We start from the raw sequence: 23,300 nt of genomic DNA, 5'->3' as shown, positions 1-23,300 counted from the left end.
TACAAACTGTTTTGCTTTGAATTCTTTACAACTAAAGCTTTTTACTTGAGAGGGTGGCAATCCCTGTTTACACAGTTCCTTCTATCATGCTAACTTTCATCGTCCAATAATGATAGCTCCGAAGGAGGGAAATCAATGCAATCAGAAAGAACCCGATGTAGGCAACGTAGATCCCTCCATTGAAAGATTCTGCAGCTTGAGGGGTACTGCAAGCAAGTGCAACACCAACAGTAAATAGGGCAGCGCTTAACATCAAGAAAATCATGGCCCATTTCCTGGCAAGATCACGTCCACCTACTACTGAAACTCTCTTGCAGTAATGACGAGGGCATTTCACTGAATTAGATACGTTTAAAGAGTCTTGGGGAATATCGAATCTAAATGGGCTGCTACAATAGGCGCAGATGAAAACTGGGACTTTGTCGTATGCTATTGAAGAAATTAAGCTGATGGTCTTCTTGCAGTTGGGTCTAGGACAGGAAACTCTTAAGGCAGCATCACGACATACCAGTAGACATTTGCAACCACATCGGATGTATCTCTTTCCTTTCGGTGCATTGCGTATTGGCGTAGCTTCGTGGCATTCGTTGCACTTGACAACATACTGATGTCGTTTCCCAATGATGTCGATGTACGATTGGCATACCTTGCACGTAACACAGGAGGATGTCAACGGTAATTGGTATGTTGTAACAGTGGTCGATAGTCTTGCGTATCCCAGACTTCCGTAATCGGGAAACTGTTTTGTGGCTTTGCGTCCATTTTTCTCGTGAGAGTTAGTCTTGAAATTAGAATGTCGTTAGACTTAGTCTATTATCCAATGCGGAATGGTACTAGGCTGATTTACCTTAATCACCTGGCGATCCGGCGAGCTGAGAATCGACTAGGACGAACGGCTAGCAATTATTAACTTAAGTTTTGAAAATCTAAAGCGAGTTGAATATATATGTGGTAATGAGTAAACTAGTATTTTGCATTTGCCTGAATTCCGTAACCCTACACAGCCATTTATTTCCTTTTCTGAACCATGTGGACAGTGGTTTACCTGTTGTACATCCATCCAACCTGACCTAGATTTCTGATTGGACAGAGAGGCAACTAAAATTTATTGCTCCACCCCTATTCTTAACCAGAAAATAATTATTTCCTGGCGAAGAAGGGTGGGGGGTTGCTGAGGAAAGGGGTACCCCACAAACATTGATGACTCAGCAAATTTAAAAAGAAATCGAAAATTTACCATTCTTGGAATAAGAATATTATTTTTAATGTGGGATTAGTAATCCTCTGGAGTTCTTATTCAATACGTGCGCTGTAAATTAGTACAACCAGTTAAATTGTAATCCTTTTATTCCAGGAAACGCTTATGGACGCGCATTTAAATTATCGAGTTGGTGGATATTACGCAGAAAAAGGAGAGATCATTAGGACCCTAATAAGAGACGCCAAAAGGTCATCTGTATCATCGCCTTATCTTACTAGGTAAAAGTTGTTTTGCACTGGCTCATCCTAAAAGGTAACGTCAATACTCTTGTACGCATTTAATATCCTATTGCGCGAATTCTTGTACTAAACTGCCCTTTTTCGTTCAGTAGAAGAAGCTGTCGTATAAACGTGCCCGAGTCCAATTAGATGTAATCTAACTAATTCAACTCAAAGCATTTCGTGTGAATTTGAATTTGGTTTTCCGTTTGTCAATGGAATTTTCTCATCTGTCAAACTTGGACAACGTTGAGATTAGATCTCTTATCCCTCACGTAGTCAAAACTGGCAAGAAGTTTTTGTTGCTCAAGATGCAGTTGAAGCTCGAGAGGGAATTTTCGAAAGGTCAAGTTTTGTTTAAATAAGTTGGAAGAGTTAGTTTATTCTTTTGAAACCAGTTTCTTCTTTTATTCAACGCCCATGGATAAAGCAGGTCCCCTTCAGCTGCTTACTTTAATTGTGCTGGTTGCGAGAATGTCGATTAGCGTTTGGTTGCATCGAAACAGGTTGCTCATGTGAAAATCGAACAGCACCCACTTGTACATGAGGAAATGATGCTTTGATAACAATGAACATTACATTTAGTTTTCCTCCTGGCTATAAAGATTGCACAGTTAAGCTATTAAGTATTTATTAACTCTGAAACCTTTACTTGTTTTATGATTTGGCAGGTGAAAGAGACAAATCTCCTAACGCGAGTTGATTTACTCAAATTCACACTTGATGATGTAGGGGACATCTTTGATCTGATCTACCGCACACTCATTGTCTTAGCTCATACCTTTGCGTCGCTAACAACCGAAAATGTTGACCGGTAACGCAGGTAAACAAGTTTTTTTTTTATTGCAAAAAAAAAAAAAATACCCGTTTATTACTTCAGGACATTAACATATGAAAATGTAACACGGTTTCCTCAGAACCCATTCACGGGAATGGCAAGACAACAAACGGAGAGATTCAATCTTTGCAAAAAGGTAAAACACAAATTTCAACATTCAATTTTTGGCTTTTTCAACGGTGCTATTCCATCGTCTTCGCTTTCTTCTTCGTCTTCATCGCTGTCGTCTTCATCGCTGTCGTCTTCTTCGTCGTCGCTATCTATATCACTCGCATCGTAATCGGAATCTTCAATTTCGTCTTCCGAATTCTCAGAAAGTCTGCTCGTCATCATATGACACACAGTTTTAACGTCTTCGAGTTTTTCCTCAAATTTTTCCTGATTTGCAAGATGATTGTCATCTATCCATTTGATGGTTTCGAAGCATTTATCTAATAACGTTTTTTTCTCGGATTCGGCGACCACATTTTTCTGATTTTCAATAGCGTCAATCATTTTAAGGCAATAAGACTCAAGCGAGTTCTTAGCCAACAATCGTTCGCGCCACAGTTCATCCATGTCACGCTGATACGCAGCATCCTTAACTAACTTTTCAATTTCTTCGCCCGACAAACGAGTTTCGTCATGTTTAACAGCACATTTCTCTAGATGACCAGTTGTGTTTTCCATGGCGGTTATGCCAAGTGTACCGTTGGCATCAATTTCGAAAATAATGTCGGTTTTTACAACACCAAATGTAGCAAGGGGGAGGCCAGTTAAGTTGAATTCCCTCCGATATTCACCTTTGGCTGAAGGCTCTTCTCCCTCGTATACCATCATTGCGAACTCGTTTGAAGATTTAGAAGTACGTGTGACGGAGATTTGCATATGTCTTGGAATCTTGCTGTTCTTTTTTACAATGGAAGACGTGGCCTTAATGACCCCATCGTCGATGAGGATATCCCAGGATAGTGGAGCAATGTCCGATATCTGGAGATCTTGTATAGCATCTGACGTATCATGGTGTAGAATTGCAGCTTGGACGGCAGCGCCACAAGCGACAGCTTCATGAGAATCTTCAAAACTATACAATTCCCTTCTGTTGAAAAAATCGCTTAAAAGTTTTCGAATCTTTGGGATGCGAGTCGAACCTCCTATCACTATAATCTCATCCATCATGTCTTTAGTCATTCCTGCGTCGTTCAAAGCTTTTTGCACGATATCCAACGTACTTTGGAAAAGATCTGCGCAGAGGTATTCGAAACGAACCCTGGTGATGCACGAACTGAAATCGATGCCGTCGTGGAGTGCAACTATTGCAATCGATGCCTGATTGGCGTAAGAAAGAGTTCGTTTGGCTTGATCACAAGCTAAACGAAGACGATATAAAGCTTTTGGGTCAGACATTAGATCTTTCTGATGTTTGCTGTAAAACTCTTGGGCAAAATGGTCAACCATTCGATCATCGAAATCGATGCCTCCCAATTTGGTATTGCCAGCTGTCGATTTGACACTGATTATTCTTCTGGTGTTAAACTTTCCTACGGTGACGACAGAAACGTCAAACGTACCACCACCGAGGTCAAAAATCAAAACAGTTTCTTCGCCTTCCATTTTCTTTTCAACACCTAATTTAAAATATATTTATTGATATATTTATACTTTTAAATTATAATTAATAGTTTAAAATAATTTACCATAGGCAATGGCTGCTGCTGTGGGCTCATTCAAGATACGCAGAACATTGAAACCAGCAATAGTTCCTGCGTCACGCGTTGCTTGGCGCTGCGAGTCGTTAAAATTAGCAGGAACTGTGATGACTGCGTCTGTTACCTCTGTCCCCAAGTGAGCTTCAGCAATTTGCTTCATCTTTAAAAGAATCACTGCGCTCATTTCCTCAACGTAAAATGCCTTTCTTTCGTCTTTATAGTTGACTTCAACTTTCGGTTTTCCACCGTCAGCCACAAAGTCGAAAGGCCAGTGCTTCTGATCGACATCTTTGAGTTGACGTCCAAGTAGGCGCTTGGTATCTGGTAAGTCGATTTTAGTTTTTAATTTAAAATATAGAACGAAAGATAGCCTTTAGATAGTCTTACCAAAAACGGTGTTTAATGGATTTATGGCTGATTGATTTTCGACGTCATCGCCAATCAAACGTTGAGCATCGCCAAAGGCAATGCACGACGATGTTGTGCGATTACCCTGCTCGTTTGTTATGATTTCTGCTTGTCCATAGCGATACACAGCTACACGAGCATAGGCTGTACCCAGGTCAATGCCAATGCACAGTGGCTTGCCTTTTGTCAATGAAAAAACGAAGGGATTGCAATTCCACTTAAAATGTCGAGTATTCTATACCACATTTCCGACACGATTGTCAAATGCAACAGCGTAGGAGATGATGCCTCCTTTACGGTAAATAATTTAAATCCTTACCTTTTACGCGTTTGGCTAATCTAGGCGATTTTCTGACACCATTAATAGATTGAGATGAAGTGGGATGAGTGACCACATCAAGAGCTGGGGAGGGTTTGCGTCTAGTCATCCTGGTGCTAGGCACTTTGAAATACTGAGTGTCTCGGAGTTATCGACAGTACTAGATCGTCATATAGGAAATGAGATTCGTAGTGGCTTGGAGGTTCTTTGCGGACGTTTACCTTACAACAGAGGGAATCGAGGAATTGAAACGTTTTCGCCATCCCTTGGGTTCACACTTCTTAAATAGAACTAACTGTATTTATTCAATGAGACTTGCCTGTTACGAAGAAGTCGATTTACCTTTTCTTTTTGGTTTCATCTTTATTAGTGTTATTATTATTTTTGTTTTGTTTTTATTTCGTTACACAGGTTTTCGACCTTTTTGTTATCGTCTTGCAACGCCCTTTCGTTCAGGAAAGAGACGCCACATTTGGAACTCCATATAAGATGGTAAGTACCGGTTTCAGTTAGAATCTCTAAAAGTAGTTCTATAAACAAATTAGGATAATAGTGTGCGTGGAAATCTATTACACTTCATGGCTGCCTTTGTGGAAGTACCAACTCACTGGGCAGCCATTTTGTGAACTTTCTGCAATGTTGTTAGAAACGGAATAACGGTGGTAGCACCCTTCCGTGGAGTTAATTTAAATCTAATTTAATTGCCAAAGCCTTTCTTGTTTTAATCAAAATTTTAAATCCTGTTCAATGGATTGTTGCTTTTTCAGTTGTGTGACCTTGATAGTAAAGACATGCCAAATGCAACTATAAAAGTTATATTAAAGCAATCGTAACAGTTATTATAACAGTGTTAAATAAAAATGTTAACGAAAACGTGGCGCACAACGTCATGTTTCAACAGCTCCGGTAAATGGTTTGCAGGATCAGAAAAGTGAAGTTTTCTCGTTCACCAGTAGGAATTTGAGCTCCGATTATCCCTTTTTTTTCCTCTACATAATTAAATTTGTGATTAAAATCGAGTGTTCCCTCAGCAAAAAAACGTAAAAAAAAAAACAAACAAACAACAAAAGTACGATTTTATGTCTACTTACCACAGTAATGAGGCTTGATTGCACGCCTTTATATATTTGATTATACCTTACGACCACGGTAGCCCTGTAGAAATAAAAATGAGTATGCGGGTTTACATTCCTTTAGAGCAAAGTAATCTAATTCGTAAAACTAACATCATAACGACTTGTCCTTTGAAATTAGCAGGTGGAGTCCATAGAAACGTCTCGGAAGTTTTATCAGTACGGCTAGTATGAGTCACGGCGTTCTAAAAAAAAAAAAAATCATTGGAGGTATATTACAGATAGCGTTCTTTTTTAAAATTCTTATTTAAAATATCCCACCTTAATACCGCCAGGGCAGTTGATTGTTTTACCAGTATTTGATTGGCCGTCGGCAGTGAAAGTGCCAACAGCTTGGATATTTTTACCTGACCGAGCTTGAATCAAATAGCCTTTGAAAGCCGGCCCACCACTATTGGCTTTCAAAGTGACTGCACAACGATAAATTAAAATAGAATATATTAAAATTAAGTGAAGAAGATAATAATTTATGCACGTCTTAACAACGGTATCTTTTAACACAAATATTTGGTAGAAATAGTTTTATTCACCTGTTATAGGGGATTGCGGACTGGCTGTCTGGCTGCTGAGTGTTATACTAAAAGGAGCAACACCTTGTTGGACAAAGAGAAATGGAATATGGAAAGGCATCATAGTTGAACAAGAACTAACAGGGGCGCCACTTGGCAGTGCCTCTATCTGAGCCGCAAAAAATGCGCTCAAAATGACGAACGAAGTTGCCAACATCCTAAATGTTTGTAGCGGTTTGTTGTTACTTAAATTTGAATATTTTGAGCGGTTTCAAAATGAGAAAACTCGTGCAGTACCTCGTAGTTTGCAGATTGAAAAGGACAAAAGAGGTGCAAAAGCTCCACTGTTTTTTTTTTTTTTTTTTTTCGAAGCGACTCGACCGACCAACGAGTCGGTAACTAAAGACAAACTGAAGCTCGGTGGAGCTTCTATTAGTATTGTGAGACTAAGAGTTATATAAAAATAACGGATTACTGGATTCTCCAGTGAATCTTCGGTTAGAAAGATTGAACTCTGTGTCGCAGTGAACGAAACACCGAGGGGCATCGAAGCCGGTTTCTTCTTTTTCCGGATAACTCAAAGGACACGTAAGAATAAAAATGCAAATACAAAAAAATAGTGGATGAATTTTAAAGCAGTTTGACCTGCGGGCTGCCCTGTAAACTTGTAACGGAGAAAATTCGATGACAAACTTTAAAAGATATTTCCCTCTTTTTTATTATTTATTTAGATTAATCTGAAACCAACTCCTTTTATTTGAAAACTTGTTTCTTTGTATTTTATCCATAGATTTTCAACAAATCGAGGAAAAGAAAAAAAAATGGCTACATTCAGCGAGAAACTGGTAAAACAACTATTTTATCATCAAATACGCTTTGCCTTTTAGATCAATGAACTCAAATAACTTAATGAAAATTATATATAGGGAGTCCGGAACAAAAAGAATTGCAAACGTGTCAACTGTTTTCACATTGGGGCCTTTGTCATCGTTTTTCTGTGGTAAAAGTATCTTATATGCCGGTTGTATAATTTTCATTTTGTCTGTTATGATCCTTTTAGGTAATTAGGAAGGGAAAATAGGAGGTTGTCTCAGAGGAAGCGCTAAATGTCACGAACAGTTGACGGATAGAAGAAAATATCTTTTGCCATTTTCTGTAAGTAGTCCTACGAATTCGTTTCGTGCAATCATCATTTATCGTTGCCTGCGCTTGAGGTCATCAACGTCTTCACCCAACTATTATTGCGGTCGTCTAAGACAACTTGCCTTTTTAGAACTGGAAGTTTTTCATCGCTCGTAAATATTCTTGGAAATCATGTGACTTGATCGGGCAGATCGGCAGATGTACAATGACTGCGATTTCTTTTTTTCGAGGTAAATCTAATTTTATGTTGCTGCTTAAACTGAACATTTGCATGCAATGTCTAATGTTTTTTTTTTGTATGTAGTTCATTGGTATCGCAAGAAAACTAGGTGTATTTGGTTTCATGTACGGTGAGAACCACCAGCTTGAAAATTGAGTTTACCATCACATCGTGGACTCGGTGATAAATCGCTCGTATGGCTTGCCTCGCAATAACTAACAGAGTAAGTAAGAAAATTTCAATTTGCATTTGGTATATAACAGAATTTTGTCGATCAAGTTCCAAAGTCTCTTAGAAGTTTAGTGTGATTCATGGCATCACACAGGTAAACTCCCGCGCCCATTCTTAACGTGGCAAGGGATTCACGAAGTGTTGCATTAAGTGACCGCTGCTCGAGGTGCCGATTTAACTAATATTGTCATTTAAAAAATTTGTTTCGGCTTAACATTTTCCTTTGTTTAATGGTGTGGAAGAATGAGCTTCCTTTACTGACAGCGGAATGCTTTGCACCAACTTCAAAATCCTGATTTTTAATCTCAGTATCAAAGACTTCTGAAAAACATTGCCAATTGGGGCCATTGATTACAGGCGGTTTGACCAGTTAAAAATTCCCATTTGCATAGCTTTTGCACTAACCTTCTCTGTATGCATTTTTTTTCTTTACGACTCCTGGTGCATGATTTCTTTTTTGTTCGTTAGAGGCATTCATTCTGATTGCCCACCCCCACCCCCCCACATATTATTAAGGTATTTGAAAACCTAAGCTGTATTTTATGCAAATTGTCATGCTGGTTTTTTATTCAAATGGGTTGGTATGAACTGGGTAAGATGAAGTAAAAGTAATTTTGGTTGGGCACGCCGGTAATTGCGACTGCTAAAAGGTCCAGTTGCATCTAAGATACTCAACAAACCATTCGTGATATTCGTTGTTTAAGTCATCTAAAATTTTACATTTTTCATGCAGGTGGCGTACTTGGTACCGATTTTAAACATATTGTTAGAACTAGGTGTTGCTGGTGCGTCTCATGCCATGGGGCAAAAGTCAGAAATTGTAATTCTTAGAGCAAATGAACGTAGCCTTTTTAAACTTTATTAAACTGTTGATATTAAGAATCTGAATAAAATAACGGAACTCTCATCACTATCACTTAATATATCCAAAGAATATGCTTTAAAATGTTCTAACGTCATTGCACACCTATGGCAATCCGTTTTACCCAAAATAAAAATAAAAAATATTGGCCTTTTTTCTGTTTTACCGATCGCCATCTATCGGTCACGTTTCTAGTTAATTCATCAGCCTCTAGCGTGTGAAATGGAACTATTGTTATTTTTTGTTGTCATGTGATTCTCATTGTTCACTTTGTTTTTACGTTGACAACGTGTATTTGAGTTTCCCTCGTCTGAACGGTATCGTTATTTCTGTTTTTTATTGTTGTTTTTACCTCCACCCCTATATCGATTTGCAAATATTGCACTGCTTCACTACCTAAACGAAATGTCAGCCGTTGCACTTGGGCTTAGAATGACGTAATATTAACATACTTTTGGAAATAACCATATCTGTTCCACTATCCCCTTAATTCTGATGGCTGCAAAATTAAGGGGATGGTTTTAAAACATTTGCTTCGATTATTATGTGTGTGGTAGTGATTTAAAGTGGTATACACATCGTACCTGAAAACTGAACTTTAAGAACATTGAAAGGCCATGTTATTTTTAATTAACATTTACTATAGTTTACGTTTGAAACTACGCAGATCTTTTGTAACTTGTGAAGTAGAACATAGTTCATTTTTTAAATTTTCGAAATTTTAATTTTCAGTACAACTTCCGGTTTGAAAATGCCTAATACCTCACTATTTGTTGGTCTGAATGAAAAAAGAACCATATTTTCCTAATCCTCGTGAAATTTGGGGTCGAATCCATGTGTCAGTAGGAAATACCCGAAAATCGCGATTTGGGCCAAATTGGACTTTTCGCCAAAAACAGGTCAAAATAGGTCAGACACACCTTAAATTTTACTAGGATCACGAAAATCATATTCGTTTTGTTGTGGGCCCACTATTTCTGGAGATATAGTCTACTTCTGGTCACTTCCGGCAAATTTTTTTTCAACTTCGCAAAAACTAAAAAATGAACATTAATATGCCAAACATTTTAAGCATTTTGATCATATATGAAATGGTGTAGTGGCTTCTTTCGTGCTTGTTTTGTTATTTTACTGTTGGTTGATCGCGCGAATTGATATACTTATGACACTACTTCGTTAACGGAGACTACTAGCATTATGTATCACGCTAATTGGAAGGTATACCTGGTAAATATAGATCATAGCATGAAGATATACCACATACTATTATTATAACCTTATCACGCACGGCCATCTGATGTATAGTCAGGTTAGCTAGCTTTTTTTCTGTTTTACTGCTATCGCCATCTAACGGTCAGATTTCTAGTTAATTCTCTACATACATTGACATAATATTTCTGCTGCGTCGCGCGGCTCCTAATATGGTGTGGTTGCAAGGATTTCCTTCAGTGAAAATGAGTAATGCCAGTAGAAACTCTTCATTTCTTCACAAAAAAGTTTGGCTTAAGAAAAATTAATTATTAAATTGAATTATTAAAATTCAAAATGTTCTGCACTAATTGTGTTTGGTTTTCTTGGTATAGGCTAGGTGATGAAGATCAATGAATCAGAAAATGTTTTGCATTGGTGGTGAATGTTCTGACAGTTTGAATAGTTGTGATGTGGTGTATTTCACTTCCACACATCATGGTATTTTTATCTATCAGTTGAATTGTGTGGTTAATTTACTGTTCGTGTAACCACATTTCTTCTTGACTCATCTAGTAGAAGTTGGTGACCTGAAACAATGAACATGGAAAAATCACCTGTGCCCACGCTGACGATGATACCTGTACTGAAGTGCTGGAAACTAAAATTAATTTTCTTTACAATTTGGTTTCAGGCCATCTTTATAATTTTTTAATAGTTTTGCGTTTATTGATGAGTCTGCAAGCTCTTAGGTGATCTACTCCTTTATATACCACCTGTCGACGATTTGACAGCCTCACACAATTAAAGAATGTATGCCAAAAAGTAATTGATCCAATCTAATGTATGCAATGTATATTAATTACACCATTCAAATAGTCCAGGCCAAAGTGAGCTCTTCCGAGCAGAAAAGTGGCGGCGTATCCATTTAATTGAAAATAGGCACAAGATAACGCACAATTGGCGTCCTTGTCTCAATGGGGAAATTTTTCCGTGGATCTTATGACCGAAATGCCATTGTAGCTGTTCAAAAAAAGAAAATTGTATTATCATACAGATGTTGACTAGCTAACAATCCAGAGATAGGTCAACTTGCGAAATTTCTAGATGTGTGTGAAGCGCAATCAGCATCCTTGTTGAACTGTGAACCCAAATCATGTATTTTCCTAGAAATGTCTAGGTTTTTGGATAAATAAACAAAAGACAGTGAAAAAAATCGGGCTCAAAAACATGTTAAATCGCTATATTTTAAAAATGCCGTTCGTGGTTTTGGTCGCTGTATTTGTTAAAATAAAATTGAAATGGTAGTAGCCAATATGGGGGTGGGTGGGGAGGGATTCACGCTCCAAAAGTATGTTTATGGAGTTCACATCAGTGCAGTTCCCGTATCGAAAAAGCAAGATTTTCAATTTTTATGAATCTTTCGTTTGTTAATTTTAAAACAAGATGACGCTGCTGTGCCTCTATTTACTTGCTGACTATGTGGGAGCGGTCAAAGCTGTGTTCGAAAGTTTCTGTTAAATATGTCATATTCCAATGGAAAACTTAAGAAAATCTAATGGTGCCTCTGTACGTTTTCATCCCTGAGTGTGTTTTGGAAGTGAAGCCCACAGAATGTTTGGTGTTTATGGTACATGTCTTTTAATCACCTATGTCAGCTGTCAAACCAAAAAACTATTAGCAACCTACTATGTTGCATTCATCAAACTATACCAGTGCTCATTGAGAGGTATAAGACTAATGTTTTGTTATCAGAATCTCATTGACGGATTTTGTTTTTAAGGTTTAGCTCATGAAACTTCATTTGTAAAGAATACTTCCCGTTGAGAAATGTCACCAAAGATGCAAATCCTCTTGGTAGGAATACCATAGTATCGTTCTTCTACCCTTTAACCACTCATGGTCTCCTGTCAATCGTGATCTGAGTGGTGCACCATATTCATCTTCATTGCAGTGTCAACTGTAATGACAGTCATTTTGGCAGTTGTAATGTCTACTTAATCTACCAACGGACACAGGCATGTACCTCAACACAATTTCTACTGGTATTTTGAATTTCTCTTATGCCTCTTATAGTTTGCTTTTTTATTTAAATTGAACATTCAACCATAGAATTGCCAACTCTTAGCCGCCTGCTGCCTATTTGCTGGCCCTACAGTCTTTCTAGCCATCGGACAGCAGAAGTAAGTCAAATTGCTTTCAAGATTTGGTTACAACAACAATCTTATATTTCCCACTAACTAGTTCTTTTTCTTTACTTTTGTGATTTAGAACAAAGCCTTCTTCGTCTTCGCCACGCCCGTCGTCACCTCGCCCGTCATCCCGTCTTCGCTTCGGCCGTCGTCCCGTCATCGCTTCGCCCGTCATCCCGACTTTGCATCGCCCGTCGTCCCGTCTACGCATCCGTCGCCCCTTCTTCGCCTCGTGGTCGCGCCGTCTTCACCTCGCCCGTCGCCCCTTCTTCGCCTCGCCCGTCGTCCCGTCTTCGCCTCCCCTATCGCCCCTTCGTCACCTCGTGGTCGCCTCGTCTTCATGGTATGGTTGTGTTTTGTTTCATGTTGTATTGTTTTGCAAATTAACCCGTTGGCTGCCACCCACCCACTTTGATCCCCTTTTTTTTTGTAGCTTGACAGGGACGGGCCGCGCTGTTCTGCTCCATGGTCTATCTGCCATGGGGTGGAGCAGCGCCACTGCCCAAGATTGGCCGAATGGCCCCAGGCAATGCACCACAGGGAATCCCTTGATCGAGACGGCGATGTAGACCTGGGATGTGCATTTCCGTAAAGGTCTTATCGCCGTCTCAGCCCGGCCCACCCGGCCCCTTGGTCGCTATCCCTTTGATAGCGACAGTAGCTATTGTAGATAGGTGGCGTGGCAGCCAACGGGTTAGTTTTAAGTGTATTTGTGTATGTATTGTATGTTGTGTATTGTACTTTGAAACGTATGTTAAAGTGGTGGATATGTGGGTGGAAGGAGGGACAATAAAAATGGTCTTACACTATATACTTTTGTATTTTATTATTCAGCTATATATACTATACTAGACTGGGATTTGAACCACAGACTTCTTACCTCGAACCCTGGCTGTTCGGCATACCGCGCCGATGCTCTACCAATGAGCCATGAATCATATGATGTGAAGTTGGCTTTTTTCTAGTCACTTGCGGACTTGCATTTACACTTAGAATAAAACTGAAATGCAATATTCTTTTCTACATATATTGTGCTTCATCTTTATACATCTACTGAGGTTTGAACCCAGGGTAACATGTACCGCAGCTAAAGGCTCTACCACAGAGCTATAGACCTTATGAAAGCAATAGAAAGATAAACATATAGTTGTGAAAGACTGCATAAACATCCTAGACGATTACACATGATATGCGATCACAAAGTACTTAGATATATCTCGTGGCTCAATGTTAGAGCATCGGCGTGGCACGCTAAATGTCTGGGGATCGATTCCCATACGAGTAGAACAAAATACAAATACAAAATAACTTCAGAAAATATCCAGGTATTACACGTTATTCCTTAAAACTAAACTGAAGAATCCAAAGAATGTAAATAATAATTGAATACTTACAACTAAATGATAAACCAATGGAAACAATGCTTACCATCAAAGGTGGCAACAACAATGAAGAAAGATGAATTGAACATAAAAAGAAGTTGATGAATGTAATGTGCGTATACAATGAATACAGACAATGAATAAAACAATTATTGCAAAAATTATTTTTAAAAAAAATTTTTATTGACGAATCTCTGCACAGTAGATTTATTTATGCAACTTTAAAAAGGCACAGTAGCCCTTTCAAAAGTTGCCGTCAACCCAGGCAGGGGGAGACACTGCCTTGTTGACCCACCGGGGAGATTACCCGGTGATTGGCTAAGAGAAGCCGGAAGAAGAGCTGAAGATTTGGAACATTTTTACTGGAGCGATTAACCTTTAGTTCGGATTTGTGGGTAGCCACGTCGCCCTCCGTGAACACATCATCGGACTAAGCGGCCAGCCCACGTCCCCTTTCCGGCCAGAGCCCTCCAAACCTCGGTATATGTTATTTTTATATATACCGTACAGTAGGGGCATGACCCCCTACGGGCTTATTATGAGTCAAGGGGAAACGGGGCTACGGAAAGGAAGGGAGCCCAGATATGCACTTCAATTTTTTAAATATTAATACCGTTTTTAAATGAGAATGTGAATAACGTATGGAAATTCCATGTAGTGTATCCAATCATAATACTTAATTCAGTAAGTTGCCCCAAACAAGGAACCTTTTCAGATCAAAATTTATTATTAATCTATAATAAGATAGTAAAACTCCATTAAGCATAAAAACTCTTGTTTCATATACATATTTCATACCTTATATGATTCTTGAATTGATTGCTTAGCATATTCTTCTGAGAGTAGCTTCAGAAGAGACAACTGGAAATGATAACATACTTGATATATACACGTACAACATACGACACATCCCATTGGAGCTTCCATCGTTGATACGTTCCCAGAATGAACAAAATCCTTTCCTATTGAATAGGAAAGAGTTACGTAGATAATACATAATTATATAAAACCTTCATTTTTACTTACAAGTAGATTTTAAGAAGAAGAAATTGGTCCTTGAAATGTTGTGAAAGAAATGAAGTGAATAAGAACCTAATCAATTAATGTAACACCTGCAACATCAAACCCGAATCCCAGTCAAGAACTACAATTCCAATAAGACAACCTAATAGCAAACTCAGAACAAATACGGATAAAATTGGCTGTGTCATGTATGTGAAAGTGTTACGTTTAAAGTAAACTTGACATGCAGGATACTGTATAAAATTATAGTAAAGATGGTACCAAATGCTGATTTACTAGAAATTTTGCCTGTAAAATCTCCAACTGACATGTGAAACATAAGTCAGCTGTTCTGCATTTGCAAATCCAGTGTTCAAGTAACCACATTATCCAATCCATGTCTGCCATGTCTTGGTGTCACATAAAAAAATCGTAAAAATTGTTTTAAAAAAAGAGTATTTTTTTTCGATAGTGAGTTTTATTAATATCTAAGTAACGAAAGTCATATGTATACTCACAGATCTATCATTTTTGAATCCAAAGAAGTCTTATTTTTTTCTTAAGCCAAACTTTTTTGTGAAGAAATGAAGAGTTTCTACTGGCATTACTCATTTTCACTGAAGGAAATCCTTGCAACCACACCATATTAGGAGCCGCGCGACGCAGCAGAAATATTAGGTCAATGTATGTAGAGAATTAACTAGAAATCTGACCGTTAGATGGCGATAGCAGTAAAACAGAAAAAAGGCTAGCTAACCTGACTATACATCAGATGGCCGTGCGTGATAAGGTTATAATAATAGTATGTGGTATATCTTCATGCTATGATCTATATTTACCAGGTATACCTTCCAATTAGCGTGATACATAATGCTAGTAGTCTCCGTTAACGAAGTAGTGTCATAAGTATATCAATTCGCGCGATCAACCAACAGTAAAATAACAAAACAAGCACGAAAGAAGCCACTACACCATTTCATATATGATCAAAATGCTTAAAATGTTTGGCATATTAATGTTCATTTTTTAGTTTTTGCGAAGTTGAAAAAAAATTTGCCGGAAGTGACCGGAAGTAGACTATATCTCCAGAAATAGTGGGCCCACAACAAAACGAATATGATTTTCGTGATCCTCGTAAAATTTAAGGTGTGTCTGACCTATTTTGACCTGTTTTTGGCGAAAAGTCCAATTTGGCCAAAATCGCGATTTTTCCTGAACTATAGTTCAGGGAAATTTGCGATTTTTGACGATTTTCGGGTATTTCCTACTGACACATGGATTCGACCCCAAATTTCACGAGGATTACGAAAATATGGTTCTTTTTTCATTCAGACCAACAAATAGTGAGTTATTAGGCATTTTCAAACCGGAAGTTGTACTAAAAATTTAAATTTCGAAAATTTAAAAAATGAACTATGTTCTCCTTCACAAGTTACAAAAGATCTGCGTAGTTTCAAACGTAAACTATAGTAAATGAATATAACATGGTCTTTCAAAGTTCGTAAAGTTCAGTTGTCAGGTACGACCTGTATAACACTTCAAAGCACTACCGCACACGTAATAATCGAAGCAAATGTTTCAAAACCATCCCCTTAATTTGATAGCCATCAAAATTAAGGCGATAGTGGAACAGATACGGCTATGACCAGAAAAAAGTAAACAGGAGATCCAATTCTTGCGGAATATTTATAGCAAATAGCACACCTTGTTAGAAGTTCTTGAAGGTTTATTTCAATTACTTTCAACTTACATTTTGTGTTGGTAACAAGCAGCGTAAAATTTGCACATCAATAGTAGGGGTGGAGTTAAAAACAACAAGCTATTCCGACGAAGTAAACTCAAATACACGCTTTCAACGTAACAACAAAGTAAACAATAAGAATCATATGTCAAAAAATAGTTTTGATTTCAGCCGCTAGAGGCTGGTGAACTTGCAGCGCCGTCCGCTGGAAATTATGTTCGGCCAGCGTTCAAAATAAGCCCAACAAACAGACTAAATAAGCACGACTAAATAAGCACGATTTTCCGTCCGAGTGTATGCAGAGAATTAACCAAAAATCTGACCGCTAGATGGCATAGCAGTAAAACAAAAAAAAGGCCGTTTTTTTGGTAAAGTGGATTGCCATACATCATTGCCATATCTAAAATACTCCGATAATTAATTGCTGTTCTGACGTTCTCGGTAAAATACTGGCAGAAGTCAATTAAGCATTTTCAACAAAAAATACTGAATTTCTAGGAAGTCCGAGTAGCCTGTTTGTACCGTTTTTGTTTAGTTTTGAAGTCCGTTAAATGGATCTGTGATATTTACAATGAATCAAAACAGCTGTAAGACAAAATGAAATTAATTAGCAGTAAAAATGATGTAGGATCATTAAACTACTATTTATTTTTACAGTGCTAGGAGCCAACTTAAGAAGAACTTTGATGTTGTCACCTGGTCAGCAAGAAATCCCTCCCAAAGTTACTCAAGGGGCAGGAGGCCGTGGTGAGATGGATCTAGGTGTCAGTGAGAAGGAAAAAACAGATCAGGCCTTCATGAAAGTGTCTTTTGAGAGATACATCTCACAGATCCTATCTTCCACAGAACTAGAAGCTCATGAAGAAAGACTGAAAAAAATTAACGAAGTGGCTCGAAATCTTTCCAAAGATGAGTGGATGTATCCTTCAATTGAAAAGCTTCTTGGTAACTGGAATCAGTAATTAAAATCTGAACAAGTTTATTTTTCACCTACATCATACAATATCAAACCTCCTTGTCATAAACAACCAATGTATACTCAATTTTTGAACTTGGAACTTTAACATTTTGATCCAATATTCTTCCATCTATGTGTAACCCTTGAACTAGACTATAGGCACCAGGTCTTGAAACTGCTATAGCTAAGTGAACCGCTTCCGGTGTATCTCTCACATGAATATTCCCTTGCACACGACCTATCCATAATAGTGGTGAAGCTGCTTCAGGCATGTACAATTGAGAAGCGCGTGGAGTTTTCCTGAGAATAATAAGCATCTATATCTGAGTCTGCAACAAATAGACCAACTTAAATATATATAAAGCTTACCCTATATTGAAATTGGCAGAATAAGAAACATCAATTTCTTTCTGACAGCAGTTGTAAAGATAAAGAATGACTGGTATTACACACAACCTAAAAGGAAATTCAATGTCATCGGTGAAAGTGATTATACATTTCAATACATTTTGTAAAAAAAGCAACTACCTTTGCTTGTTGAAATCGTGATACACCTTTGGTGAATATTCCATTGAGTATGAAACCAACTGCTGTGGTAGCTTAAAGCTAGTGTCTGGTGAACTTGAGCTAAAAAAAATTAATTTTTGGTAAAAAGGTCATACACACATTATAACAAAATAATAGGTCTCAAACTTGGCTATATCATGTGAATTCCACCCAAAGTAATGTTGACCTTCTATGATTAGAGTACCAAATCCATCTTCAGAAGCCTGTGTAGCCTACATTGAGTGGAAAAGAATAAATAATTTTTTTTTCACGTTAGTTAGATTGATCATGTTGTAGTCAGCTACCGTCCAGCAGACAACCAAAGTTGTATTTGGCGTATCCCTCTGAAATTCTCTGACAAATGTTCTGTAAGGTCCCTGTTTGAAATCGACAGCTCGTCCATGGCTTGGTAGTTTTAGTGTAGCGCTTTCACAATACTCTATATTTTCCTTTCCACGAATAGCCAACAGTACACCAATGAGACTTTCCTGAGGATGAAGGACTCCACCTAGAACAAGTATATTAAAATTTTTTTTCCTGAGTTTGAAGTATTTAAAAAATCGCACCCGGAATTGTTGACTGCTGAGGACGCAACAGCCAGCGGTTGCTAAGAAGAGCCACCTGAGAAATCTCAATTCCACTGAGGGATGTGTCATCCGCCTGTTTATAAAACGTTATAAAATTAGTTATTGTTTCATCGTACGTTTCGACTCAGAGACTTTAAAAAAATTATGTTATTTAAAACTACATTACATCTCTAAGATTCCGAACTTGGAGTTGCGCAGCTAAAGTCTCGGTGCGATCCTCTCCACTAGGAACTCTTTGAACCCAAGCAGCCAGGCTTAAAGACGACGAGACGAAAATTTTTGAACAATGGCGAAGAAGCCGGTATCTTCTTGAGGGAAATATATTACAAGTATTTATTAATTATATATACAAAACCTACAATACCTGGCTTTTACGGCTGGATTAGTGGAGAAAAACATGAGATCCAATGACGTCAATCCGACGTTTTCCGTTCCTTTCAACCATATGGTAGTTGACTTTTGAGAAGGATCCCAGCGGTAGAGCGCAACTTGATCGTGGCGAATATTGATGTTGTCAATGCGTGGTACGTCGAAAGCGACGTGCAAAGGATCATTAGAAGCAATCATAATATTGGAAATGGGTATGTTAGGACAAAGATTGGAAAGTTCAACCACGACCGGTCGGATTTCACCGCTAAACATAAATTCCGGTAGCGAGCGGAATAGCACTTGCAATTTAGGCATGCGGGGCCCGACTTGTATTGAGAGTCGTTTGTCGGTAGCATATACTTTGCCTTGACGCTCTTGTTGTGTCGTATTCAACCTTGGCCCTCGTAAACTAAACATTACCCGACCTAAGAATACATTTTTGTTCATTATTTAGTATGAATTTAAAAAAAAGTACATAAATAGAATACATGTTCCCTTGCCTGGCACAGATGACACTAATCCAACTACCGCTGCAGACGGTTCAACATTGACCGGTCGAAGATCGAAAGCGACTCCTTCGATAGTCAATATTCCCTCGGCTTTGGGTTTCACGTTCAAGATTATCTGATTTTTTAATTTAACAGTAAAATTTCGTCTCATGTTATGGGTAATTTCTGAAATGCATGCCTTATGGGAAGAAGAAGGATTCAGCACGATCCTAGGTAAGATGTAAGTGGTCACCAAGGGATTCTCGGTCGCCGTGAGTAGATTTGATAGGTTACCATCACCTCCCGCGAAATTCCACACTAGACGAACGTCGCACAACTGGACAGGGATGCGCAAAGGGTTGGTCAGTGGTAGTTCAAAACTAACGAGGTCTTCGAATGAAATGTAGAAAAAAATAGATTAGGGTAACGACCAAATCTGCACTTTTGAATTACTCACCATCACAATTCGTTTGTGGATGAACCATATTGTTGGTCGTATGAGAAAAAATAAGATTGGTAGGTCGGAAGACAGCATGCGTTGTGCCAAATGCCGAATTCACCAGTTTCTCCTCCATATTCGTCCACCTTTAAAAATAGTTTAAATATAAAAATTTACGATCGTACGCATTAAAAATCCAATACTGTAGTATAAACAGTACTTTGCATGATGAACTTCGTCGTCGTTGAAGGTGACGTGCGTGGCTTCCGACACAGGTGGAAACATATTTTCCGTAGGTTCTTTTGTGTCAACTAATACTCTGATCTGGTTGCTATCGATCACAGGCAGAGGCAATATGGGAAGAGTATACGATGTATTGGTTTCGCTCTCTCGGTGTTTGTTTAGTAACTGTTTTCGGTAAAGGAATAAGCTAACACATTAAAATGTGAAAAATACGATTCCAATACCTGATGCACGTGGATAAATTCATTAAGATAGGCCGTTTGTTGGGCAGCAGTTTGCATAGAATCTGGTTTCAAAAGAGCAGCCAATGCATGACAAGCTGCTTCAATTTGTTGCCTATTCAGACACTGGCGTCCTACTGTGTAGTGTATGTGATCTTCAGCTAGGCTCCATCCATGCCCTTTGTACACCTAAAAAATGAATATTTTTCCAATAGAGATCTAGAAGTATTTTAAGTAAAGCGACTTAAAAGGGTATACTTGCAAGGCAAGCTGATAAGCGCGAGCAGCATGGCGTTTCTGTCCAGATTTGCCGAACCGGTGACCGGCAAGTATCATGTGGAAGGCGTATTTCCGAATTAGTGGTACCATGTTAGGCTTCGCTGCATCTAAATTTAGGGGGAAATTACTTCGGGAATTATCCTGTAAGAAACCCCAAGCTTGGATTTAAATTATTACCCGCTGAGGAGTTGGGCTTGACGGCAGACCGAAGAAAACAAAGGGCAGCCTGTTCAAGCAAGATGGCACTTCGTAAGTCAGCGTCTTCACTGGTTAGTCGAATTAGTTGCAGTGCAGCGTCACTATACTGATTAGTAGCTTTAAGGCACTCGGAAGCCAACACTGCACAGCGCGTTGCCCAATATGGCATTCTAGAAATATGAAAATTACTAAGGTGTAGGTGATTTGATTTGAAAAGGTAAGAAAAACTGACTTGCAAGTCTGTAGATATGTAGTCAACGACTTGTCAAAATAATGAAAAGGGACGTTCCGACTTTGGCCATTTTGTAAAAACACGGAGAGAGCAGCCATTTCCATAGCCCCAGCGTAATGGAGCCAAGCTTGATCTGCTTCAAAATCCTTTTTGGCCGAATGGTAGGAATGGTAGGCCAAATCGTAGTGCCCTACAAGAAACGCCAAATCACCTAAGCGACGAACCTGCAGCTGAACTGATTCAGGATGGTAGCTGTAAAAAGTAAAAAAAAAATTTGACTTTTTGTTCAGTGCATTTTCCCTAATTTATCGTCCATGCTGTTTACCTCACAGCTACAGTTTGGGGTGTCTGAACACCGCCAGGTCGATTACTACCGAACCAGCGTTTGGTGGCACTTAGCAACGATCGATGAGTACTTTTCCGTGATGAAGCCTGGAATGTCCCACATAATTGTAAGTCATTCCTTCATTAGCAAAAAAATGTGCTCTTTATTAGACCTAAACTTACAGATTCGTTTAGCAGTCTCATTTGTCGTTCTATGTGAGGAAGAAGACTTTTAAGACAAAAATCGTTGATTAAGCTCTGGATGCGATCCAAATCTTCTGTTGTAAGGCATCCGCCATGAAGCTCGCTGGTAATACTTGAAGCGAGAATGGGACCGGTTCCATCTGCTTCATCCAACGAAACGCGCGTAGCCGTACTCCCAAGTACGGCATTGAGAGGGTCATCTTTGATCTATTATAAATGTAGATTTTTCTGTATGAAAACATATGCACAGCAAATACATAAGATACTACCTCCACGGCACTTCTCTGGCTCAACCCTAGGTTGTTTTGAGTACTTATTTTGTCATCTCGAGTCAGCGAAGAGAGGGCCGAAGTCGACGCAGAAGGAGCTAAAACGGAATTTATGTTGATTTCTTGCATGGCTTCTTGCAGTGCATCCATTAGCGGTATTTTAGGTAGAGAACCCAACGACTGTGGATTTGTTCCTTCCACGACTTTCACTGGAAAATCCATTTCTCCCGTCTCTACTCCATCTACGGTCGATTCTCCCTCAGTAGAAACGTCCAACTGCAAAATAATAACTAGCGTTAATACCGTTCAATTGTGGCATAGTTTTTTTTACCTTCTTCCAAATGGAACGCTTTAACAAAGTTATATGCAATGTGAATTTTGCACAAAAGCAAAAACTATATAAAAGGTTATTACTTTGCTGGCTTTTCTTGGAAGAAATCGAAGCCAAGGGTCGGGTGCTGGTAGTCCTGATTCTATTATTGATCCTTTCTTCGGTTTCGAGTTAATTACTAACAGTTGGCAGCCATGGGATCCATAAGCATTTCTCATAGTTTGCAACAATTCCTCTGCTCTAAAAATTTTCAGATATTAGTTAAAGGTATGTTGATATCATCAATAATTTGTTCTTTACTTAAACGCATCTCCATCGCACGCATCATGGACAAGAACGTGATAGCGTAAAGACATCATGTTGAACCACCTAGGTCCATCAGCTGTACCATTGCTTGACTACATGAAAAAAAGAAATAGAAAAGCTGTAATAAAAAAAAAAAACAATCTTCATTACCATTAACTGTGTGAGCTGGTCATTTAGTTGCTGAAACTGTTCCAAGGGATTAGGATGAGAAGAGGATACAACAAGTAGTGTAGCCAGGTAGTGCCGAGCAAAATCATGGTCAGTCATATCTAAACAACTCCACAGTGTTTCTCTCCATGAGTCATACCATGGTGTATGAGGGTTTATCTCAATAGGGTCTGCACCTGTAGCCAATTTTTGAAAGTTTTCAAATTCAACAAATAAAAGACGTCAATTATTTTACCTCCAATGACAGCAACCTTGTTTTCATTGACTGGAAAATTGGTAACAGCTTCTGAAAGCAAACGCCTCGCCAAAACTGAAGAGGCAGGTCTCCATGTAATGTCTCTGACACTTAACCTGAAGTGGGTAACAGAGTGCAGGGCCTGATTCACATCTCTTATTTGGCCTAAGAATATATAATTCCTGAAGTTCATGTTATATTTTTATATGATGACATTTTATACCTTCGACAGAGAGTCGACTAAACGGCTGCAGAAGTTCCACGAACGTAAGTCGGTTTTTGCTGCATACTACATCAACATCGGGTGAGGCTAGAACGGCAATAGCTGGATTAAATGCTTGTTGAATCACTTCTGCGGCACTAGGTCCTCCAACTGCGTTGATCGGCATCATCATTTTCTTGTAACGATTGATATCAGCATTTCATTGCAAATTTTCAGCTGTCATTTTTTGTGACAAGCAGAAGTAAACTGAAAGCCATCTAGTATCCAAATTGAACATCATTAATTAAATTTCATCCGATTGACAAAATAATAGCAACAAAATAATTTTCAAAAACGTTTTTTTCA

General features: G+C 38.6%; 4 protein-coding genes and 4 long non-coding RNA genes across 9 annotated transcripts; 5 read left to right on the top strand and 3 right to left on the bottom strand.

Moving 5' to 3' along the window:
* Positions 1 to 1,602: 1,602 nt before the first annotated feature.
* Positions 1,603 to 5,224, top strand: LOC132088057 (uncharacterized). Its single transcript, XR_009421204.1, has 5 exons — positions 1,603 to 2,302; positions 2,360 to 2,453; positions 3,999 to 4,141; positions 4,227 to 4,329; positions 5,144 to 5,224. It is a non-coding gene; the product is annotated as an uncharacterized LOC132088057 (long non-coding RNA).
* Positions 2,414 to 4,889, bottom strand: LOC130702457 (heat shock 70 kDa protein II-like). The gene is made up of 4 exons (XM_057524125.2): positions 4,733 to 4,889; positions 4,393 to 4,593; positions 3,994 to 4,326; positions 2,414 to 3,924 (listed from the first exon to the last, which is right to left on the bottom strand). The coding sequence occupies exons 1-4, from the start codon at positions 4,839 to 4,841 to the stop codon at positions 2,468 to 2,470; spliced, it is 2,100 nt and encodes a 699-aa protein (XP_057380108.1). The 5' UTR covers positions 4,842 to 4,889; the 3' UTR covers positions 2,414 to 2,467.
* A 409-nt stretch (positions 5,225 to 5,633) lies between the features above and the next one.
* Positions 5,634 to 6,605, bottom strand: LOC130702413 (putative defense protein 3). The gene is made up of 5 exons (XM_059495899.1): positions 6,396 to 6,605; positions 6,127 to 6,275; positions 5,959 to 6,050; positions 5,827 to 5,887; positions 5,634 to 5,721 (listed from the first exon to the last, which is right to left on the bottom strand). Exons 1-5 carry the CDS (start codon positions 6,589 to 6,591, stop codon positions 5,704 to 5,706), a joined length of 516 nt encoding a protein of 171 aa, XP_059351882.1. The 5' UTR covers positions 6,592 to 6,605; the 3' UTR covers positions 5,634 to 5,703.
* On the top strand, positions 6,576 to 7,378 carry LOC130702416 (uncharacterized). The gene is made up of 3 exons (XR_009004311.2): positions 6,576 to 6,962; positions 7,165 to 7,219; positions 7,301 to 7,378. It is a non-coding gene; the product is annotated as an uncharacterized LOC130702416 (long non-coding RNA).
* Positions 7,379 to 7,450: 72 nt separating this feature from the next.
* On the top strand, positions 7,451 to 8,833 carry LOC130702415 (uncharacterized). The gene is made up of 4 exons (XR_009004310.2): positions 7,451 to 7,529; positions 7,589 to 7,747; positions 7,822 to 7,960; positions 8,702 to 8,833. It is a non-coding gene; the product is annotated as an uncharacterized LOC130702415 (long non-coding RNA).
* Positions 8,834 to 10,418: 1,585 nt separating this feature from the next.
* Positions 10,419 to 11,215, top strand: LOC130702635 (uncharacterized). The gene is made up of 3 exons (XR_009004382.1): positions 10,419 to 10,519; positions 10,595 to 10,831; positions 10,898 to 11,215. It is a non-coding gene; the product is annotated as an uncharacterized LOC130702635 (long non-coding RNA).
* A 5,607-nt stretch (positions 11,216 to 16,822) lies between these two features.
* On the top strand, positions 16,823 to 17,317 carry LOC130702492 (uncharacterized). Its single transcript, XM_057524157.2, has 2 exons — positions 16,823 to 16,922; positions 16,993 to 17,317. The coding sequence occupies exons 1-2, from the start codon at positions 16,907 to 16,909 to the stop codon at positions 17,295 to 17,297; spliced, it is 321 nt and encodes a 106-aa protein (XP_057380140.1). The 5' UTR covers positions 16,823 to 16,906; the 3' UTR covers positions 17,298 to 17,317.
* LOC130702490 (trafficking protein particle complex subunit 8-like) lies at positions 17,298 to 23,203 on the bottom strand. Of its 2 annotated transcripts, none has more exons than XM_059495884.1 (24): positions 22,956 to 23,203; positions 22,733 to 22,897; positions 22,480 to 22,673; positions 22,324 to 22,421; positions 22,107 to 22,263; positions 21,693 to 21,968; positions 21,403 to 21,630; positions 21,221 to 21,327; positions 20,896 to 21,147; positions 20,643 to 20,833; positions 20,445 to 20,572; positions 20,190 to 20,375; positions 19,943 to 20,130; positions 19,741 to 19,868; positions 19,483 to 19,673; positions 19,296 to 19,419; positions 18,791 to 19,220; positions 18,593 to 18,734; positions 18,406 to 18,499; positions 18,145 to 18,347; positions 17,987 to 18,072; positions 17,822 to 17,920; positions 17,663 to 17,749; positions 17,298 to 17,593 (listed from the first exon to the last, which is right to left on the bottom strand). In XM_059495884.1, the coding sequence occupies exons 1-24, from the start codon at positions 23,125 to 23,127 to the stop codon at positions 17,341 to 17,343; spliced, it is 4,179 nt and encodes a 1,392-aa protein (XP_059351867.1). In that variant the 5' UTR covers positions 23,128 to 23,203; the 3' UTR covers positions 17,298 to 17,340. The 2 variants fall into 2 exon arrangements, with proteins under 2 accessions (XP_059351867.1, XP_057380139.1); XM_057524156.2 differs by having other exon boundaries at positions 18,593 to 18,731; positions 22,956 to 23,202.
* Positions 23,204 to 23,300: the final 97 nt, after the last annotated feature.

Source organism: Daphnia carinata, chromosome 6 (genome assembly GCF_022539665.2).
Source record: "Daphnia carinata strain CSIRO-1 chromosome 6, CSIRO_AGI_Dcar_HiC_V3, whole genome shotgun sequence".
Classification (NCBI taxonomy): domain Eukaryota; kingdom Metazoa; phylum Arthropoda; class Branchiopoda; order Diplostraca; family Daphniidae; genus Daphnia; species Daphnia carinata.
Note: the sequence above shows the minus strand (reverse complement) of the source record. Positions and strands in the feature narration are given on the sequence as shown.

What these genes read in the sequence shown, in the direction of transcription:
- LOC130702490 (XM_059495884.1), bottom strand. Translation starts at nt 23,127, where the DNA reads ATGATGATGCCGATCAACGCAGTTGGAGGACCTAGTGCCGCAGAAGTG. An exon ending in TTCCAAGAAAAGCCAGCAAA is followed by an intron (nt 21,969 to 22,106) that starts GTAATAACCTTT and finishes ATTATTTTGCAG; the next exon opens with TTGGACGTTTCTACTGAGGG. An exon ending in CACGATTTCAACAAGCAAAG is followed by an intron (nt 17,750 to 17,821) that starts GTAGTTGCTTTT and finishes ATTTCCTTTTAG; the next exon opens with GTTGTGTGTAATACCAGTCA.
- LOC130702457 (XM_057524125.2), bottom strand. Translation starts at nt 4,841, where the DNA reads ATGACTAGACGCAAACCCTCCCCAGCTCTTGATGTGGTCACTCATCCC. An exon ending in TCCATTAAACACCGTTTTTG is followed by an intron (nt 4,327 to 4,392) that starts GTAAGACTATCT and finishes TCGACTTACCAG; the next exon opens with ATACCAAGCGCCTACTTGGA. An exon ending in AGCAGCAGCCATTGCCTATG is followed by an intron (nt 3,925 to 3,993) that starts GTAAATTATTTT and finishes ATTTTAAATTAG; the next exon opens with GTGTTGAAAAGAAAATGGAA.
- LOC130702413 (XM_059495899.1), bottom strand. Translation starts at nt 6,591, where the DNA reads ATGTTGGCAACTTCGTTCGTCATTTTGAGCGCATTTTTTGCGGCTCAG. An exon ending in TCCGCAATCCCCTATAACAG is followed by an intron (nt 6,276 to 6,395) that starts GTGAATAAAACT and finishes ATCGTTGTGCAG; the next exon opens with TCACTTTGAAAGCCAATAGT. An exon ending in AAAGGACAAGTCGTTATGAT is followed by an intron (nt 5,888 to 5,958) that starts GTTAGTTTTACG and finishes TTATTTCTACAG; the next exon opens with GGCTACCGTGGTCGTAAGGT.